The sequence below is a fragment of the Suricata suricatta genome, chromosome 2, assembly GCF_006229205.1.
Source record: "Suricata suricatta isolate VVHF042 chromosome 2, meerkat_22Aug2017_6uvM2_HiC, whole genome shotgun sequence".
Classification (NCBI taxonomy): Eukaryota; Metazoa; Chordata; class Mammalia; order Carnivora; family Herpestidae; genus Suricata; species Suricata suricatta.
The window spans coordinates 64,487,116-64,507,947 of NC_043701.1; the positions used below are offsets into that span (position 1 = coordinate 64,487,116).

General features: G+C 38.6%; 1 protein-coding gene across 1 annotated transcript in view; it reads left to right on the top strand.

Annotated features, from left to right (window-relative positions):
- The window catches only part of RELN (reelin), a 495,668-nt gene that overhangs the window by 440,529 nt on the left and 34,307 nt on the right, over positions 1–20,832 (top strand). The window contains exons 47-52 of the mRNA XM_029918775.1: positions 7,320–7,460; positions 8,653–8,830; positions 10,607–10,800; positions 15,062–15,318; positions 18,889–19,043; positions 20,116–20,330. Coding sequence (XP_029774635.1) covers positions 7,320–7,460; positions 8,653–8,830; positions 10,607–10,800; positions 15,062–15,318; positions 18,889–19,043; positions 20,116–20,330 — 1,140 coding nt within the window. The remainder of the gene's footprint in view (positions 1–7,319; positions 7,461–8,652; positions 8,831–10,606; positions 10,801–15,061; positions 15,319–18,888; positions 19,044–20,115; positions 20,331–20,832) is intronic.

Consider the following 20,832-nt stretch of genomic DNA (forward strand, 5'->3'; position numbering starts at 1 on the left):
CGCCAGGTGGTTTTAGACACAGCATGGACACTACTTAATGTCTGCAGGAAGTTTACAGGAAAATCGATAAGCACAAGAAAGGGCAAAAAGATTGTGGAAGGATTGGGATAATGGAATGGGGTTAGAGGAGTCTCTACCTGTTTGCAGGTAGACAGATATAGGGGGGAGGATATTTTTCAATGATAATCCCAACTATAACTGCAAAGAAAAGACTTATTCTAACCAAATAACTAAAGACAGTATTGGGGGTGGGGGGGTTGTCATGGAAAAATATTCAAGAGCATTACAAGTTCATTTTTTTAAAGGAGAGGTTTTTTTTAACTTGTTACTTCCAGTTTTTCAGTATCTTCTAAAAGACTTTGTACAAACATTTGTTTTACTGAATATATTGCTAAAAATTTTCCATCGGGTCAAGGAAGTCTTGCTTCTCTTATGTAACCATTTTCACATGCATAATTTTGATACTTAGAATATCATTGTTGTTACTTTACCAAATTTCTGTGAGGATTACAGAACATAAAATAATTTTGTCTGGGATGCCTGGGTAGCTTAGTTTGCTGACTGTCTGACTTCAGCTCAGGTCATGATCTCACAGTTTGTGGGTTCGAGCCCTGCGTCAGGCTCTGTGCTGACAGCTTCAAGCCTGGAGTCTGCTTCAGATTCTGTTTCTGTCTCTCTGCCCCTTCCCCATGGTGCTTTTTTCTCTCTCAAAAAGAAATAAATAAACATTTTTAAAAAATAATTTTGTCAGGCATAAACTGTGGTACTATTGATTTTCACATACTGAATATGTTAATATTTTACATTAAGACAAATAAAATCTTCCATTTCCACCACAACAGAGAATAAAACTACTTACAGAAATTCCCCATTCCAACTAAGCTTTCTCTGTAGTCAACCTTGTTGCCAAAGTTTTATTAGAGAATTTGAGATTTGGCTGTACTTTGCCCATATTGCTATGTATGGTTTCTTAAGGTTGCTTTAACAATTAAACAGAAGTCATTCTTCTTTGAGAAGGTATTTTTAAAATTATAGGAAATTCCTTTTACTTGAAGGATGGCCCATAGCCTTTGATGTTCTCAGTAGACCTACTCAGAACACTGTAGTTGTTATTATCATTACTATGATCCTCAGCAAAAATAATAAATCCTTATTTTACCAAAAAGTAAGATAACCATTTTTTTTTCTTTGTAAGCCTCAAATCAACATTTTACTGTTAAGTTTGAATCACAGATTATTTTTGGCTCACATTTATCTATTTAAAACATACAAAGTTTAATAAAATAGCAAACTATATACTTCAATAGAATCATCACCCAGCGTCAACTATTGTTCAACTATTATTGACTTATGAGCAACCTTATTTTTCAATGGCACCACTCACTCCTGCTCCCCAATTCCGAAGCAATTTCCAGACATATCATTTCAACTGTAAATATTTTAGTATGTATCTCTAAAAGAGAACTTCAAAAAACATAACTATGATACCATTATCACACCTAAAAATCAATGACAGTTTCTTATTGAATATTTACTTAGTACTCAGTATTCAAATGTCCCTGTTTGTCTCATGAAACATATTATCATTTTTTTTCAAATTAGGATACAAATTAATGTAATAGGCTGACATCTCTCTTAAGTATTCTTTAACCTTGAAGTCTCTCTCTTTACCTTTTAAGATGAGGACTAAGACACAGAAAAGTTATGTGATTTTTCCCCACAGACACACCTTGGCTGAACCAGGATTGTATCAAAGTTCTCCATTTGTTCTCTGTCAAGGAAGAAAGAAAGGCCATGTGGGATGGCTTGTTGAAACTCTTCTATTACTAACTCTGTAATGTGCTTTCCACCTTAAAAGCGGTATCATGAAGGATGATCTAGGTCACCTTATAAGGATACCTTACCTTTATCACATTTGTTTGGGGTCATAACCTGTGGTCTAAATACTTTATCCTCTCATTGAGACCCCAGTGTATTATAAGAAACTTAGAAGAAAAGAATATTGAATGACAGCATACACTCTTTCACGGACAAATTAATGTGACCTAAAAATCCCAACATGTTATAGTCATTTAGCATCGTACAAATTCCTAGTGTTAATTATAATAACTAAGGGAATTTTCTACTAAAAGATTTGGGATGTCTAAATGAAGTGCCCCCAGCTAGCTGCCAAATCAGTGGTCTTCCACCCTTTAGTGCCATTTGAGGCAACCAAGGTTTTCAGTAACACAGTTCCAGCAGGAGGTGATGATTCTAGATCCAGTTCTAAACAGTCCTTACACTTATGAGATGAGTCCATTGTACAAAACAGTTTCTAAGAGTCATCCTGTCATTTCCACCCCCAAAATTCAATTTCCTTCTTTTGGTCATAGTTCAGTGTCTTCTTCATGAGGATCCCCCCCAGAGCAGGATCTTCATGTCACCTGGCAGATGGCCCACCCCTTGAGAGCCCCTCACCATAAGTAACTTGTTCACATTCCTGGTACCAAAGTTCAGACCTTTTTTCTAGAGCCTGCTTTTTTTCTAACTGTTACCTGTAGGTCATGGGCTGTGACCCATGGGTCCACTATGTTCAGTTGAGCTGATCTATGCTTCCTCCCAGGTATATACCTACAAGTGGAATTGCTAGATCATATGGTGACTCCATGTTTGACATTCTGAGAAATGGACAACTGTTTTCCACAGAAGGCGCACCATTTTACATTCCCACTGACAGTATATGAAGGTTCAGATTTCTCCACAACCTTGCCAACACTTGTTATTGCTGTCTTTTTCTTATCATTGCTATCCTTGGGGGTATGAAGTTGTATTTCATTTTCATTTTGATTTGCATTTCTCTAATCACTAATGATATTGAACATCTTTTCATACACCTCCTAGCCATTTATATATCTCCCCTGGAATAGTCTCTGCTTTTATCTAACACAGAAAAATAAGCTAATAGAGGAATTTTTTTTCCAACCTAAAGACAGGGCTTTGGCTACCAAGGGAACTAAGGACACATTTTGAAATGGGGCAATGCAAAGCTTATAACTAAACACAGAGGGCCAGCGGCTTCAGCTATGACATTAACTTGCAGAAGTCAAGATAAATAGACTTGTGTTTACATACAGAAACTGTACACACAGCCTTCCATAGCTAAACAGCTGTCTGTACTTAGAGGTAATGGTAAGGATAGGATTACTTTGTCTAGGTTGAGATGATTTTGAAGGGTTTCCTCTTTGAGAATACATTGTAATAGTGAACCAAGAGATTCTTGCCCTCTCTCAGTTTTATGAGTGCATCAGTATGACCTTGTACTTTGGTACAAGGGCTTTGACTTCTTTGTTGGTAGGATAAGAGGGCTAGCTATATTTACTTGTCCTAAATATTTTATGTATCTCTGAGAGTAGTGGAAACATTAAGGGAGAGTGAAAAGGTTTTTTAAAAAATTCTCTATGGCTCATATCAAAGGGTTTTTTCTCATGATGATGATGATGATGATGACAGTGAGAACGTCATAGGTAGACAGAGTAGTCTTAAGGAAATGAGCAGATAGAGAGACTCTGAAATGTGTTTAGAAACCTATTAAAAGGTATGGAGACAGTGTGGGGAAAGGTTCCTGGGGAGAGCAGTGATGGAAACCATATAATTGACAGTAGCATTTTTAACTCCATAGCAGTGGATGTTCAATTATTAAACAACACTTATGGAGCACTTACTATGTGCTGTAGATGGAGAGGAAATGATATAAATTCAGAAAAGAAGCAAGGGGAGACATTTCAAGGATATGGAAAAGGAGAAATATGCTCTGGGGCCATTTCCCCCAAACTCCAAGAAGCAGCAGCTGGTGGTGGCCGTCATTATAAGGAAGCTTCAGGAAAATGATGACGCCTGCCGAGGGACTTCACCAAGATACTCACAGGTCTTGGTAAACATGAGCTAATTAATTTTCACAACACCCTTGTGAGGTGGGAAGTAGCATTTTCCTAGTTTTACAGATGGGGAAGTGTCAGCACATAAACATAAATGATTTGGCCCCTTTACATAGTGAAGCTGTGACAGGGCTGGGAATAAGAAGTCCTGGAAATTCAACTTTCAGACCTTCATTTTTAATTTCCATTCCAATTCATCCCCTTAATGAAAGTGCTTCCTTTTCCTATAAAATAATATTGGATAATGTATTGACCCCAGCTTTATGGATACATAATTACTAAGCGTAGTTATTCCCAAAGATATAAAATCATCACATTTGAGACAGGGCCTTAGAAGTCCTCTAAGTTAACCCCCTCATTATGTTAAGTTATTCACCATGGACATAGGATTTACTAGTACCAGAGTACAGATTAGCACACTCCAATATCTTTACTCTTGGTGGCCAACTTCAGTTTTAGTACATTCTACACTTGGTCTCCCACTGTTTCCTTTTCTGTGGAATGCCACAGAGTTGTACAAACTGTCATGGTTGGAAGTCCCCACAAAAGCTATCAACCCCAACAATGCATTTGCCTCCTAAATCTTCTGTACAGTCTCTCTGTTAAGTGGCTGCCCAGACTGTGATTAAACCCACCCAACATTCAGAAAGCCACCACCTGCTGGGCAGCTCACGCCACCTCTCAACTGCTGGGGAGCGCCCATCCCCCTTTGACAGCCATCAAATTACTGCCCATTCCACAGCTGACCCCCAGTCCCTCCCTACCCACCCTACAAGATGTCTCTTATTTGATTCTTCCTGGCCATCTCGATTGCTTTCAACTTACTATTCTTTCAGTAAACATTTATGAAGCCCCATCTATAGGCATCACCAACCATAAAAAGATAAACAAGGAGAATAATCCAACAGAGAAAACTATGCATAAATAACCCCTCTTTTTAAAATTTTTAATGTTTATTTATTTTTGAAAGAGAGACAGAGGGCTAGTGGGGGAGGGACAGAGAGAGAGGGAAACATAGAATCCAAAGCAGGCTCCAGGCTCCAAACTGCCACCACAAAGCCCATTGCAGGGCTTGAACTCTTGAGCTATGAGATCATGACCTGAGCTGAAATTGAACAGTTAACTGACTGAGCCATCCAGGCACCACCATAAACAAGCATTCTTACTAAAAAGTGATAAAGGCTTTGATGAAGCATTATAAGACATTAGCAGAACAAAGATTACTTGCCTACCTTCTATAAGCACTAGAGATACAAAACAATATTCCCTAAAGAATAGAGTATTTCCTGCCCCTCAGAAGTTTATAGTCTGAAAGAAAGGGTAAGAATCTAAGTGTTAACTTATTATTAGAATCCAAGTAATGATGGGTTGTCTGGGTGGCTCAGTTGATTAAGCATCTGACTCTTGCTTTCAGCTCAGGTCATAGTCTCACAGTTTGTGAGTTCAAGCCCAATGTCGGGCTCTGGGCTGGCAGTGCAGAGCCTGCTTGGGATTCTCTCACTCCCTCTCTCTCTGCCCCTCCCCTCTTTGTGTGTGTGCCCTCCCCTCTGGCTCTCGCTCGCACACGCTCTCTCTCTACCTCTTTCAAAAATAAACTTTTAAAAATTTTTTAAAAGGATCCAAATAATTATGTGCTATGTAAATATGATAATATACTGCACTATTTGTAAGATGTTGCTGCATGTGAACAGGCATAACCATTAGTAAATTTCATCATTAAGCATTAACTAAACAGCACAGCCACTGACTTGCACAACCCCGGGGCGGGGGGGATCTTCCCACTGCTTCCTGTGAGAATGGTGGCCCCTAGATACCAACTCTCTGCACCTATAGAGTACCTACTAAGTGCTAGTCACTGTGCACTAAGAGGATAACATTGAAAAAAGAATGATGCTGCTCCCTGGTTACTTCACTTTTGAGGAGGAGACAGACATTCAAGAAATACATATACAAATAAATATAAATATATGACTATATTTGCGATAATAAATACAATAAAAGGAAAAGAACAGCTTGCTTCGGAATAAACATGATTTTTAAAGGGATCCAAAAGAAAATTTCTCTGTGAGAACCTGACACTGCATCCAAGACCTGAAGGACACATAAAGGGGAAACAGGCAGAGCGAGGAAGAAAATGCAGGCAGAAGGTGGGACAAAGTGTGATGGGCTCTGAGAACTGAGAGAAGGAACAGCACTCCAGATGGAGTAGCCAGGATGCCGGACTGGAGGATGGGGCGCATCTCAAGGACCATGACAGAGTTTGGGGTCGAAGTTAAATGCAATAGGAAGTGATAGGAGGATGTTAGGTAGCCTGCTGGGAGCTGAGGAGCAAGAAATGTAATGGAAAAAATCAGTTCGTGCCTAGATGTTCTGTAGGCAAATATCAAACCAAACTATGCATTTTCAGAATGGAGATTTTAGTGCTGGTCTGTGTCTTCTCTATTTTCTCAACCTAAAGCATATGTTTTCAATTAGAAAATACACAGTTACTGCTGGTGTTTGGTCTTTTGTCCTGCTCGAAACAAACTCTCAGTCAAGTGATTAACAATCTTACTGACAAAAGTATATGAATCCATAAAAGAAAACTTGCTTAGGCAAGTGTTTTCATCTCTGCATCTCTGAATGTTCAGTCCCTTGAGCCTTAGGCTCTGTTTGGATTTACTGCCATCTAGTGTCTCTGAAAACATAGTTATTTGTGCTTCAGAACAAGATACTTCCCAAAACCATGCAAATGAACAAATGTATTTCTGCTTTTGATTTTATTTATATTGCATTTAGATGAATATAAAATAAGCCTGGCCCTCGTACTCTCTCTCTCTTTTCTTTATCTAGTTCTCAAGGGCTTTACTGGTCTCTCTGATTTATGGTCTTACTGTCTTCTTAAGGCTTTCATTGTTGAGAATTCCTCACGAATGCTGTATGAGGAGGATCAGTAGACCCAGTGCCTAAAAGTATGTGGTCTTAGGAAGCACATAGGATTTGAAGTCAAGCCCATATGCCGCTTTCCGAGTGAAATGCTGAGGGATAGGGGCTGCTCAAGAACAGGCATCTTTCCCTGATTTGCAAATATAAGTTAGCAACAGCCCTGGGATTACTTCACAGTAGTTTCCACACTGAGGCTACTGGTTAGGATCAGTTTTAGTTTCTGTTTTAGTCTGTTTTTACAAGGCTCAGAAAGATCCTCAGCCCAAAATATACTCTTAAGCTATTACAGTTCAGTGTGGTCTTGTGTTGTTAATCAGAGTTTTGCAGAGACTATTTCAATAATGAATGTTTTTTTCTGAGAACACAAGTTAAGGGTGTACCTGTATTTTTGTTACACCCTTCCGTGCACTTGCTCAAAAACGCCAGGACACATTTTCTTTTCCACCACATCCTTCATTATAATTCTCTTTTTCTTCAAAGGTCTCAAGCCACTCGTTTCCGTTGGCATCAACCAGCTCCTTTTGACAAGCAGCAGACATGGGCAATAGATAATGTCTATATTGGGGATGGCTGCATAGATATGTGCAGTGGCCATGGAAGGTGCATCCAAGGAAACTGTGTGTAAGTAGGCTTTTTTTTTTTCTTCCTTCCATAGGAAGTTCCTGACTCACACTGAAGCCAGGAGATTTTTATGAAACTGGATTTTTAATCACTCCAAAGCTTTCAGTTACACATTTTTCTTGAAATCTGATACTGAGCTCTAACTATGAGTTTGTGGACATGGTATCTTCATTCTTGCTTAGAGATTAGGAACTGAACAATAGCTCTGGACAAGCTCTCTTGTCCAGAGAAAGGTGAATTATGATGGACTATATTTTTTTTCCCTCTGTGTTCCTGTGGCATACCTGAGACCTGAAAAGGACGGAAGAGTTTCAGGAACTCAGTATATTCTGACTGAAAATCATACGTCATAAGTATTTTTCTCACTTAGGTCTCAGTATATGTAATGATGTGTGTGACTTGTGGTTGAATTGGTATTCCTGGAAGAAATTTTTTTTAATGCCTGCTCAATCCACCAGGTGTGTTTGAAGGGGAAGCCTAGTATTTTACTCTTAGAGAGCCTTAGCATCCTTGGAAGGATCTAAATAAATTGTATGTGTGTGTGTGTTTTATGTACTATATGTTTGGTTTTCAAAGATTTTGCTATTTGATGGGGTAGTAGGAATGAAAATGCTAGTAGAGAATTTATACTCCTTTCTCCATTAATCTGCATGCCTGGGAAGTCTTTCCATTGATTTATGATTCCCCAGAGCCTCCAGTCCTATATTCATATTGCTCCCACATTGAACAGGGAGGTCAGTCCTTTGGGCAGAGATGACAGATGCTACCCAGACTACCCTCTGCTGTTTGGAATACTGCATCTTGGATTCCTAATTGGCCCGAAGCCTCTTTACGAAGACTAATTTCTTAAGGAATTAGGACCTACCAGTTCAGTTTGGCAGCCACAATTATTTGTCAGCTTTTTTAGAGCTGTGCCATGTACAGACAGAGCTTTATTAAATTCTTTGAAGTTGCTTCTTTCCCTGTAAACCCAAGTCAGTACTTTAGGTATGCCTAGAGGCAGTTACTTGACAGATTATTTCTAACCTAATACACTGTTCAAGAGAGCGGGCGATTTCTGGAAAGTACTGTGAAGATAAGTAAGCTTTCATCGTCCTGCACTAGGAATAGCCGTTGGCTTCCCTAATTTGAGAACTCAATTGTGGAGGTTTTGTTTCATGTTGACTTTTCCTTTCTCTTTGTCCACACCCAGCTGTGACGAGCAATGGGGTGGCCTGTATTGTGATGAGCCCGAGACCTCCCTTCCAACCCAGCTCAAAGACAACTTCAATCGAGCTCCTTCTACACAGAACTGGTTGACTGTGAACGGAGGGAAACTAAGTACTGTGTGTGGCGCCGTGGCTTCGGGAATGGCTCTCCATTTCAGTGGGGTAAGCATTTGGCTCCTGGTTATTCATTTCTGCATCCTCAGAGTTTTTCCCAAAAAGAACTGAGTCTCTTTTTAAAGTTCAATTGGCAAATCAAGATCCAGCATTAGACCCTCTCATTGCACAACCCTGAGGTGAACTTGCAACTTTATGCAAATCAGAAAATAGTATTTCAAACATTTTCCTATCACAAATCAGTCGAGACCATTTAATTATGCAGGGTAGTGTCAGCACAAGACATATTTAAGTACACATTTAAAAAAGACTTCAGTGAATTTTCATCCTGGGAGAGAGTGCTTGTTCAGTATGTGAGGGTCTTCCATCTGGATGATGCTCTAATTGAAAACTCCTCAGCTTGAAACAGATTTGGGATTTAAGGAGCCAAAAGTCAGGAAAATGAACATTAGCATTTCCTGAATTTACTAACAACAATTAATTTTTTCAATTAGCCAAGAAAGAATAATTGTCAGTAATAACTACACATTTTTATTTATAGCAGATTATTTTGTGAATGACAACAGCAATGTTAGAAAATTTCTTTGAGAAATTTGATAGTCATTCTCCCTTGATGCCAGAGATGACTTGTATAAAAATAGAATTTCTTTAATATGATAATTAAAAACCCTTCAAAAGCAATTTAATTTTTAAAACTTACAAATTCACTGTCAGGTCTTTATTTCCCTACCATTTCCTACCTTAGAATTTATGTTTGTGCCAATAAAGTGTATTATTTATATTCAGTGTTGTTGGTTTTTTAAAATTTTTTCTTAATGTTTATTTTTGAGAGAGACAGAGACACAGAATTCAAAGTAGGCTCCAGGCTCTGAGCTGTCAGCACAGAGCCTGATGTGGGGCCTGAACCCACAAACCATGAGATCATGACCTGAGCCGAAGTCAGATGCTTAACCGACTGAGACCCTATACTCAGTGTTTTAACCAAGAGTAACAAGATAGGATCTCTATGATCCTCAACCCTGACTAAGAATGCAGTGTTGACAATAACTCTTTTTGACTTAAATAGAACACCAAGAGGCCTAGTTTTTCTCATGTTTAACAAAGAGACATCTACCTATCTACATGAATGAATTAATGTAGATGACACTAAAATCAGCCAGAAAAGTTTAAATAAAAATCATCGCAACTATTATCTCTAATTATAATTAAATTATATGAAATTCTTAGATATAGTCATTGTTAAATTTTATATTAAAATAATCAATGTTATTTTACTGAGGGGCTGGGAGGCTCAGTTGGTTAAGTATCCAACTCTTGATTTCAGCTCAAGTCATTATCTCACAGTTCGCAGAATACTCTGCACCAAGTGCAGAGCCTGCTTGGGATTATCTCTCTTTCTTACCCTCCCTGCTCATTCTCTCTCTCTCTCTCTCTCAATAAATAAATAAACATTTTTAAATGCTAACTTATTAATAGCTGCTACCTTTTGAAAAACCTAAAAATCCCTATGAATACCTGGAAATAATTTAATAAAGATAGAATAGTTACTTTAATTTCAACTCTCATATTGCTTATGAGAAAATATCCTCTGTAAGTAAGTTCTAATCCTGAAATTTCAAAGTTTAGCAAGTATTTTATGAGTACCTCCTATGTGTTAGAGGCCATGCTGGGAGCTAGGGTAACAGAAGAGATGATATAAAAATTAGTATTACAATGCTACATGACTTGTATTACAAAAGAAATTAAAAAAGGATGGAAGCCAGAGAAAACCTTAAGCTGCAGTTATGATTCTTTATCATTGTTGGATTCTGCTCTTTTCCTTAGGGTTGTAGTCGACTGTTAGTCACGGTGGATCTAAACCTCACTAATGCTGAGTTTATCCAGTTTTACTTCATGTACGGATGCCTGATTACACCAAATAACCGTAACCAAGGTGTTCTTCTGGAATATTCTGTCAATGGAGGCATTACCTGGAATCTGCTAATGGAGATTTTCTATGACCAATACAGTAAACCTGGGTTTGTATTCTATTTTATCTTTAATAACTAGTATATCGAGCACTGATGCTTGTTAAGGCCTGCGAGCAGTCAGTCAGCAGGGGCTGCAGGGGACCTGAACCGTACCCACTGGTAGAAGATGCTTCTGTGAGGTGCCCGGGTAGCTCAGTTGGTTAAGTGTCTGACTCTTGGTTTCAACTCAGGTCATGATCTCATGGTTCATGTGTGTGAGCCCTACATCGGGCTCTGTACTGACAGCACAGAGCCTGCTTGGGATTCTCTCCCTCACCCTCTCTTGCCCCTTCCCTGCTCTCATACTCTATCTCTCTCTCCCTCTCTCTCTCAAAATAAATAAATAAACCTTAAAAATTTAAAGTAAAAAAAGATGCTTTGAAACTGACATGAAGATAAGGTTTCTGAGCTGGATAAATAGTTGTCTGAGTTTTTATTTTAAGAACAACTAGTTTTACAGGCACCTGGGTGGCTCAGTTAGTTAAGTGCCTAAACTTGTGAGTTCAAGCCCCACATGAGGCTCTGTGCTGACAGCTCAGATTCTGTGTCTCCCTCTCTCTCTGTCCCTCCTATACGCATGCTTTCTGTCTCTCTATCTCTCCCTCTCTCTCAAAGCTATAAACATTAAAAAATAATAATAATAGAGAAATAAAATAAAATAAAACCCTCACAATGGGGTTGATAAACACAATGTAGGAGTCATTTGAAAGATATATTCTTGGGGCACCTGGGTGGCTCAGTCGGTTGGGCATCTGACTTCAGCTCAGGTCATGATCTCACAGTTTGTGGGTTCAAGCCCCGTGTCAGGCTCTGTGCTGACAGCTAGCTCAGAGCCTGGAGTCTGTCTTCAGATCCTGTGATGCCTTCTCTCTCTAACCCTCCCCTGCTCATGCTCTCTCTTTCTCAAAAATAAATTTTAAAAATATTTTTTAAAATAAAAATTTTTTAAAAAAGATATATTCTGAAAAGGCAAAAGGCAATTGATGTGACCAATGAGAAAAGTCAAAAGGACTTTTAAAAGAAAAAGAATAGGGGTACCTGGGTGGCTCAGTTGGTTAAGCATCTGGCTTCGGCTCAGGTCATGCTCTATGGTTCGTGGGTTCGAGCCCCGTATCAGGCTCTGTGCTGACAGCTAGCTCAGAGCCTGGAGCCTGCTTCAGTTTCTGCATCTCCCTCTCTCTCTGACCCTCCCCTGCTCACACTACCTCTCTCTGTCTCTCAAAAAAAATAAAAAACATTTAAAAATGTTTTTAAAGTAAAAGAACATATCTACTAAGGTTGAAAGGGGAGAAGAGAGAGAGAAAGAAGGTTGGAGGAGAGGAGAGAGCAGAATTGAGGTCGAGGGAGGAATGGGGAGAGGAAAAATGGATACAACTCAACCCAGAAACATAGAATAATTAAAAGCACTAAAAAAGGAAAACAATACATAAATAATCTCAGTGTATGGCAAACCAGGTATAGGCTAAAAATTAGGTGAAATAAAAACAATTAAAGAATCTTATAAATGATCATTTAAATTCAATGTATCCATTAACAATAGGTTCAGCTGTGAATGACAGAAAATCCCAAGTAACTTAAAAGGGTTTTTTCTCTCTATCTCATATAAATTAGATCTAGAAGAAAATAGCTGAGGGCTGCTACAGTGGTTCCAAAAGCACCAGAGACCCAGGTTCCTTGTACCTTATATTTTTGCCACACTCAACACATGACCTCCCTCTTGTGGTCCAAAATGGCGACCCCAGCTCCTCCACCTTCCCCCCAGCAGAAGGGAGGATGGGCAAGAAGGGTGTGCTGTCTCTCTTTAAGGATACTTCCTAACAGTTGGCCATACTTCCATTCACATTCCAGTAGCCAGAACTCAAGTCACAGAAACACACCCAGATGCAAGGAGTCTGGACATACTTTTTTTTCTGGACAGTTATTCACCTGGCTATAAAGATGGGCTCCTGTTATGAAGGAATTAAGGGTAAAATGGCATTAGGAAATGCCAGTCACAAGCAAAAGTTTTAAATCCTGCAGTTACATTACAGATGGATAGCAGTAAAGGAATTCAAATAGAAACTAAGAGGAACACAATGTAATAGCACAAAAAAGCTCTCATCTATTAGTTAGGAGATAATAGATAAGCCAAGTAAACTATTTGCTTAGTCTTTTTGGAGAAAGTCATAAAGACTCTCAAGTATGAGTTCCTGAAAATTTAGCATGATATGCAGAGAGAATGAAGTTAAGTTAAAGCATAACTGTCTGATCTACTTCAGTTCTCTGAAGGAGAAAAAAATTTGACCTAAGTAGTAACAGTGGTCATAATTTATTTAAACTTTCAACAGCCTTAGATAAATTTCCACTCCAAGGGTTTTTTTTAATGTGGTCAAGGATTTTTCATAGAAAGGAAACTACATTAGAAATAGGAAAGAAAAAAAAAGGTAAGGACCATTGCTCTGGGTAAATGGGTATGATTTTGTGTCCTTCCAGGAACAGACAGATTTATTATATTATTTAATATACTTTAAAATGTTAAACAGACCAAATCAAAGCAGGTAAGTTATAGAAAGATCATACATGATGAGGACACAAAAAGAGGGCAAGGAGAGGTGCAGATGAGCTTTGAAGGTTAGATGCATGAGGAAATAAACTTTGGAAAAGATTGTCTGCCTGAGCACGGATGGTCTCCAAACTGCCAGTGACTATACAAGCAAGGATCTAGTATTCTACACTTTCCTTCCCTAAGACCAAGATACATTAAACTGTCTTGTCCAAAAAGTATGCAAAATGACAGACATAGGGAAAAAAAAAGGTATTTAAAATTCAGGTACTGAAAATCCAACCAAAAGGACCCTAGCATTGAATGAATCTTGATGGGTTCCCATCTGGAATACCGCCTACTATTCTGGTCCCAATCTCTTAAGAAAAATATAAAAGAGAAAAGAGGAAGGAAAATAAAATCAACAAGGAGGTACTATATAAATATAATTAAAACAGTGAACCCTCCTCACTGTGAAAGATGAAAACTATAAAGGGGCCACAGGCTGGATTTGGGCTTATTCACCTGTCTTGGAACACTAACACTAAGAGGCAGCCCTTAAATATAAAGAGAGGTAGATTAGTATGGATAGAAACATGGAAATTTATGCAGAGGAAAGTAAACCTCAAGAAATTATTTTCCCTAACAGACTTTATGGCTGTGAGTATAAGCTCAAAGGGATTTGATATATTCTTGGATTTTAAATGCATAATTGTGATCAAGGGGTATTTTAGACCTCACATCTAGCTGGTTATGGTTCATATTGGAGCATGGAGTTATGTTTGTCCATGTCTTTTCTTGGTAACTGAGTTGGGGACAGCATGCTGGGCTTGTTACCCCATAGTTCCTACTCAGCATTTCTTAGTATAATGTTTTCCATAAAACATAAAGACAAAGTCAATGTCAAACCACATAATTACATACAATCTGGTACCCTCAGCCTGGAGTCCAAATGTCCTTCCACAATCCAGTTGTCTGAATTCTAAGCAAATTGCTGATACTCAGGGACGTAGAATGAAATCAAGGTGCCAGGAGAAGGAAACAGATGAAACCAACCTCTAGGAGACTGGAGAAAAAAAAAGTTAGTATTGGCTTATGTCTGCCAACATGCATATCTCTAGGCTTACAGATCCAGAAAGGTCCCTAAGCTCCTGGCCCCAAGCAGAAAATTCTAACGAGCCTTTAAAGCCTGCCCAGGGACAGTTAGAATAAGTACATAGTTCCAGAATCCTTGAATTTGTTCACATTCTGTTTCCCCAATTGAGGGACTCCTGAACCTTCATAAACTCAAACTACTTTATCACAGTTTATAAAAATTACATTTTTAACTTAGTTTTAAAAATTAAAATAAATTTTGGGGCTCCTGGGTACCTCAGTTGGTTAAGCATCCAACTTTGGCTCAGACTGTGATCTTACCATTCATAGGTTGGAGCCCTGCATTGGGCTCTGTGCTCACAGCTCAAAGCCTGGAGCCTGCTGCGGATTCTATCTCCCTCTGTCTCTGCCTCTCCCCTTATCTCTCACTCTCCCTCTTCTCTCTTAGTCTCCCAAAAATAAGTAAACGTTAAAAAAATCAAAGTAAACTTTTAAGTCAACTATTTGAATTAAATTTTTAAATTTTGTGTCCCGGCTTCCCCTCACCCCCGTGTGACTTGTAATGTCTTACTTCTTGTTGTAAATCTTTTACTCACATGAGACATTTGACAAATTTGTTCCTCCCTCCCCACCACCACCACCATTTTTGTACAGGTTCGTGAATATCCTTCTCCCTCCTGATGCTAAAGAGATTGCCACTCGCTTCCGCTGGTGGCAGCCAAGACACGACGGCCTGGATCAGAATGACTGGGCCATCGACAACGTCCTCATCTCGGGCTCTGCAGACCAGAGGACAGTCATGCTGGACACCTTCAGCAGTGCCCCTGTGCCCCAGCACGAGCGCTCCCCCGCAGACGCCGGCCCCGTCGGGAGAATTGCTTTTGACATGTTTATGGAGGATAAAACTGCAGGTACATTTGTCACTAATGCTAAATACAAATCCAGCAGAAACGGAGCTTGGATTCGGATCTTTAAAAAAGAAATAGAATGTGGAGCTCTTACAGATTCTCAAATGGTATAGAAACAGTGAAAATGGTTTCACCTTTTTGTTTCTCTCAAACTTCCTGGTCTACATTGGAACTACATCTTTCATTCAGCAAGTATGTTTTAATAAATAGCATCCAGTAATGATACTTTTTTATAAGAAATTATTTGTTTCTGTGTATCCTGTTTTCTCCTGTGGGTAGAAACCCAACATTTGCTAGCCATTTATGTTAATATCCAAAGACAGGTGTCTTGTACCTGTAGATACATTTGTGATGGCATTTCATGTTATAGAGTGTCTCAGGTCTTGCTTATTACTGTTTATTCTCAGTAGTAGTAGAGCAATGATCCTAGTGACCTAGAAAAGATCTCTGTATGAAATGCTCATTTTTAATGTCTTGTTTTCTTTCATTTCATGAAACTATTCTGGTCATCTTTTTTTTTGAGAGAGAGTGAGGGTACAAGTGAGCAAGAGGCAGAAAAACAGAGAATCTCACTAGGGGCACAGAGAGAGGGAGACTTCACCTGAAGTGGGGCTCCTGCTCACCCCAAGCGAGTCTCAAGCTCACCCCATGTGGGACTTGAACTCACAAACCATGTGATTATGACCTGAATCAAAGTCAGAGGCTTAACAACTGAGCCCCACAGGTGCCCTATTCTGGTCATCTTTTTAAAAAATGTTGCCTCTATCAAGTTTGTGGCTTTGTCATGCCACATTCTTGGTAATATTACATAAAACATGGTATCTTCAAGTCAACTAGTGATGCTAAATTTTATGGCTCATACCAATACTGCAAGTATTATCTTAACAGTAAAAATAATTCTCTGAAGAAGGTTATTGAGAAGATTTACTTACATAGATCTGGTTCAGAACCTTGCTAAATTATTCATTTTTTCCCTGTGTAATGATTTACATAAGTGAGTTTATGGTCAGAAAATAATTTAAGCACTGCTTCTGTATGAATAAAAGCAAATACATCTTTTTTTTTCAAGTACCTAAAATACCAATTTTCACTTTAGGCCTGATTGGTGAGGTACAATTGAAGAATTACAAAAATAGTTTACTAGAAATTTATAATATCTACTTACAAATGTAACTTCTGAAATTTCAGTAGAGATTGATGAGGTAGTTGACAAATGTAAAAACCTACTTTCATCAGGATTGCAGAGTTCTAGCATAAATTAAACTATGTGCTCCAGAATAAACTGGAACTCACGCTTCTTGGCACTTTGACTCTGGAGCACTAGATGCAGGATTAAATATAGCTCCACACATGTACCCCAATGTTTATAGCAGCATTGCCAACAATAGCCAAAACATGGAAAGAGTCAAAATGTCCATCACCTGATGAGTGGATCAAGAAGATGTGGTATATATATATAATGGAGTATTACAAGGCAATGAGAAAGAATGAAATATGGCCATTTGTAGGAAAGTGGATGGACCTCGAGGGTGTCATGCTAAGCAAAATAAGTCAGGCAGAGAAGGACAGATACCATATGTTTGCACTCATAGGTCTAACAGGAGAACAGGAGAAACCTAATGGAGGACCAGGGGGAGAGGAAGAGGGAAAGAGAATTGGGGAGAGAGAGGGATGCAAAACTTGAGAGACTATTGAATACTGAAAATGAACTGAGGGCTGAAGGGGGAGGGGGAGGGGGAAAAGAGGTGGTGGTGATGGAGGAGGGCACTTGTGGGGAAGAGCACTGGGTGTTGTATGGAAACCAATTTGACAATAAACTATTAAAAAAATAAAAAATAAAATGGGAAGTAGAAAAAAAATAAAAATAAACCTCTTTTCTAATACCTCTTATATAATAAAAAATAAATAAATAAATGTAGCTCCAAAATCCCGTGAATTGGGATGGGATTTGGAATAAAAATTCACAGGTCATGGCATTGTGGTAGCCATTTGAATCTCAGACTTAGAAGGCTTATTCTATAGACATATGTTAATACTCAGACAAACTCAGAGAGACACAAAATAGGTGAAGGCTGATTTCCAACTTGTTTGGTCTCTCCTCTGGGGCCATCCAGCTCTGTGACTTGCACAGTGGCCCCAAGCCTATGATTGTACCCATTCGTCTCCAAAGTAAATGCTGGAACTAACAAGGAAACTTTCAGAGAAAAGCTGGACCTATAAAATCAAAGTGTGTCACAAATTAAATGCAACTTACAGATATGTTCCGTTCTTAAACTTTCTGGAATAAAATCATAGTGTTAAAAATACCTCATCCAGGGGCACGTGGGTGGCTCAGTCAGTTGGGTATCTGACTCTTGGTTTTGACTCAGGTCATGATCTCACAGCTGGTGGGTCCAAGCCTGCATCTGGCTCCACCCTGACAGTGCAGAGCCTGCTTGGGATTCTCTCTCTCCCTCTCTCCATACCGCTCCTCTGCTTGTGCTCTCTCAGACTCAAAAATAAATTAATAAACTTTTTTAAAAAATACCTCTTCCAGAAAATAAAGGACATTGTGGACGATTTGTGCATATGTGTGTGTGTGTGTGTATGTGTGTGAAATTGAGAAAGAAAGGTAGAGACAGTAGGATGTACTCTGCACTAATCAAATCATAGTCTTGTTGCCTAAGTTTTCCTTAGACTCTTATAAGCTTCTTTTTTAGTCACTTCATTGCGGTATAATTGACATACTATTGATTTTAATGTATACAACTTGATGAGTTTGGAGATAAGTATACCCCTATGAAACCATCACCACAGTCAAGGCCATAAATTTATCAGTCACCTCCTAATGTTAACTCTCACCACACCCCTCCCTTTTTTTAAATCTTCTTAGCAACTCTTTAAGTATACCATACAGTAGTGGTAACTATAGGCCCTGTGTTGCCCAGTAGATCTCCGGAACTTATCTGCCTTGTATTCCTGAAACGTCATACCCTTTGACTAACATTTCTCCATTTCTCCTCCTCAGCCCCTACTAACTACTTTTCTACCCTCCGGTTCTATGAATTTGACTATTATACATTTTTTTAATTACCCAGATGATACTGCCAGAATTTGATTAGAAGCAGCTAGCTCACTTCCCTGTCGTATTACTAAAGATTCTTCGTCCCTCTTTAAATCCTGCCTAGAAGATAAATTATCTTTCAGAGAAGAATCAGAGCACGCAAGTGGCTCAGACAGAAACGCTTGTTGACTCATAAGTTCAAGCTCTACGTTGGGTGCAGAGATTACTAAAAAATAAGTAAATAAACTTTAAAAAAAAACAAATCAACATACATTTCCCTTTGCTTTTCATTTATAACACAATATACTTTTTTCTAAATGTAGACTTACAGGATTGGACAGTAGGCATATCTCAACCTCCTAGATGATATGCTTACCTCCTAAAATGATATGCTTACATTAGTGTTTTGCCTGTGGATTGTATGTAATATAAGAGAGATTTCTACTGAAAATAATACAAAATCTTACTTAAACTGTAAATTTGCCTCAGGTAATTTGGTCATAAATTTGTCATAAAATTTTTTTTTTAAGTGAATGAGCATTGGCTGTTCCATGATGATTGCACAGTAGAAAGATTCTGTGATTCCCCTGATGGCGTCATGATTTGTGGCAGCCATGATGGAAGGGAGGTGTATGCAGTGACCCACGATCTGACTCCCACTGAAGGCTGGATCATGCAATTCAAGGTGAAAATGTTATGGTCTCGATTATATAAATAACTATACACTAGCAATATAGAAATGAAAAAAAATTTTTGAGACAAAGATCATACAACATTTCATTGACACTTTGAAAAATAAAATGTAATGTTTAGGCAACATACATCTCAATGATATATAACCTAATGATTAAAAGTGATTAAAATGATTTTACTTCTGAACTATACCATCGTAAAACTTTAATAAGAGTAAATGTGTTTCTTCCCATGACTAAATACTGATAGAGCAAATTATTGATAATAAAAATGTAGGACACTGAATTCAATTATCATATTTCACATCATTATATGACTTCGCCAACTTCTTCCTTTAAGAGAAGATTAAAACTATTATGGTTATAACTACGTTTTTTGTTTGTTTTTACAAGACTATTATATTGTTTTTGGAAAAAGAAAATCTAGAAAACAAGGGCATGATTAGCATTAATACCAACATCGATTTTGACCAAGATGTTATGTCAACCAGTTTATTTTACATCATCCAATTTATTGTCTACCTCACTCCCACTGTATTAGCAACAAATGTTGCAGTATGCCTGTCTGGGGCAACAAAAGGTGCTATGCCTTATTAAAAGTACCTTCTGTTATCCCTTCATTGCATCTTACTTGTAGTTGAAAGTGATTTATGGAGAGTCATAAATTGTACAACAAAATAGTAAACTTGGAAAAGCTGTTAACAATCCTTCTTGGTCGAGCATTCTGCCAAATAGAAGTGCCAGACCATTAGCACAACAAACAACAATTTGTAAGAGTGGGCCCAGGCCTTCCAAGGCAATCAGCCAGCCATGGCAGAGCTCGGCTTTCAGCTTCTCTCCAAACTCCCTGCACAATTAATTTGGCATTTTGTATAATTTGTCACCTTGGGCAACCACATCAACTACCCTGTCCGTCAGCAGAATAAGTAATGAACCTGAAAATACAGGGTGGATGTAGTGTGGCCCCCATCAAGTGATCAGCAACTTTCTTGCTGCCAAGTCCTTAGAACAGAAACATGTAATCTGGTTTTAATTTTTTTCCAATCTTTCTTTTCTGTTTATTAGATCTCTGTTGGATGTAAAGTGTCTGAAAAAGTTGCCCAGAACCAAATTCATGTGCAGTATTCTACTGACTTCGGTGTGAGCTGGAATTATCTGGTTCCTCAGTGCTTACCGGCAGACCCAAAATGCTCTGGAAGTGTTTCCCAGCCATCTGTATTCTTTCCAACCAAAGGGTGGAAAAGGATCACCTACCCACTTCCTGAAAGCTTAGTGGGGAAGTAAGTAGAAAATTCAAATAAAGCCTGATTCCAAGCATCCAGAAATGCATTAGGAATACTTGTCAAGCCTGAAATTATGTGTAATTGTGGGTAAAATTCTCTCTTACCCCCTAACTGTAAATGTTCTCTAATCAATGACCTCATGAGGAGGTGACTTGGGGAGATTTCAAGTTTTAATCCTCAGGCTGCTCAAGAAGGGCCTTGGCAGGCCCTTCCATTTTCCATACCTTAATCCCTGAACATGGGGACAGAGCAATAGCAATAGCCTTGGAGCCAGATGAAAAGGTATCTGCTACCTATAAATCTTGTAGACTGTGGTCCACCATATGCTTTCCATATTACTGCCTTGTCAATTCGTAGATGAAGATACAAGCAAATCCTAAGTGGTCATGCTGTTTGTACAAAACCTAATTCTTCATGCTGTCAGTATAAGTGTGGTTTATAGATTTCACTTTTCTGTTACATTCTGCACCTGCAGTGAAAAGTAATTAACCTGGAGCAG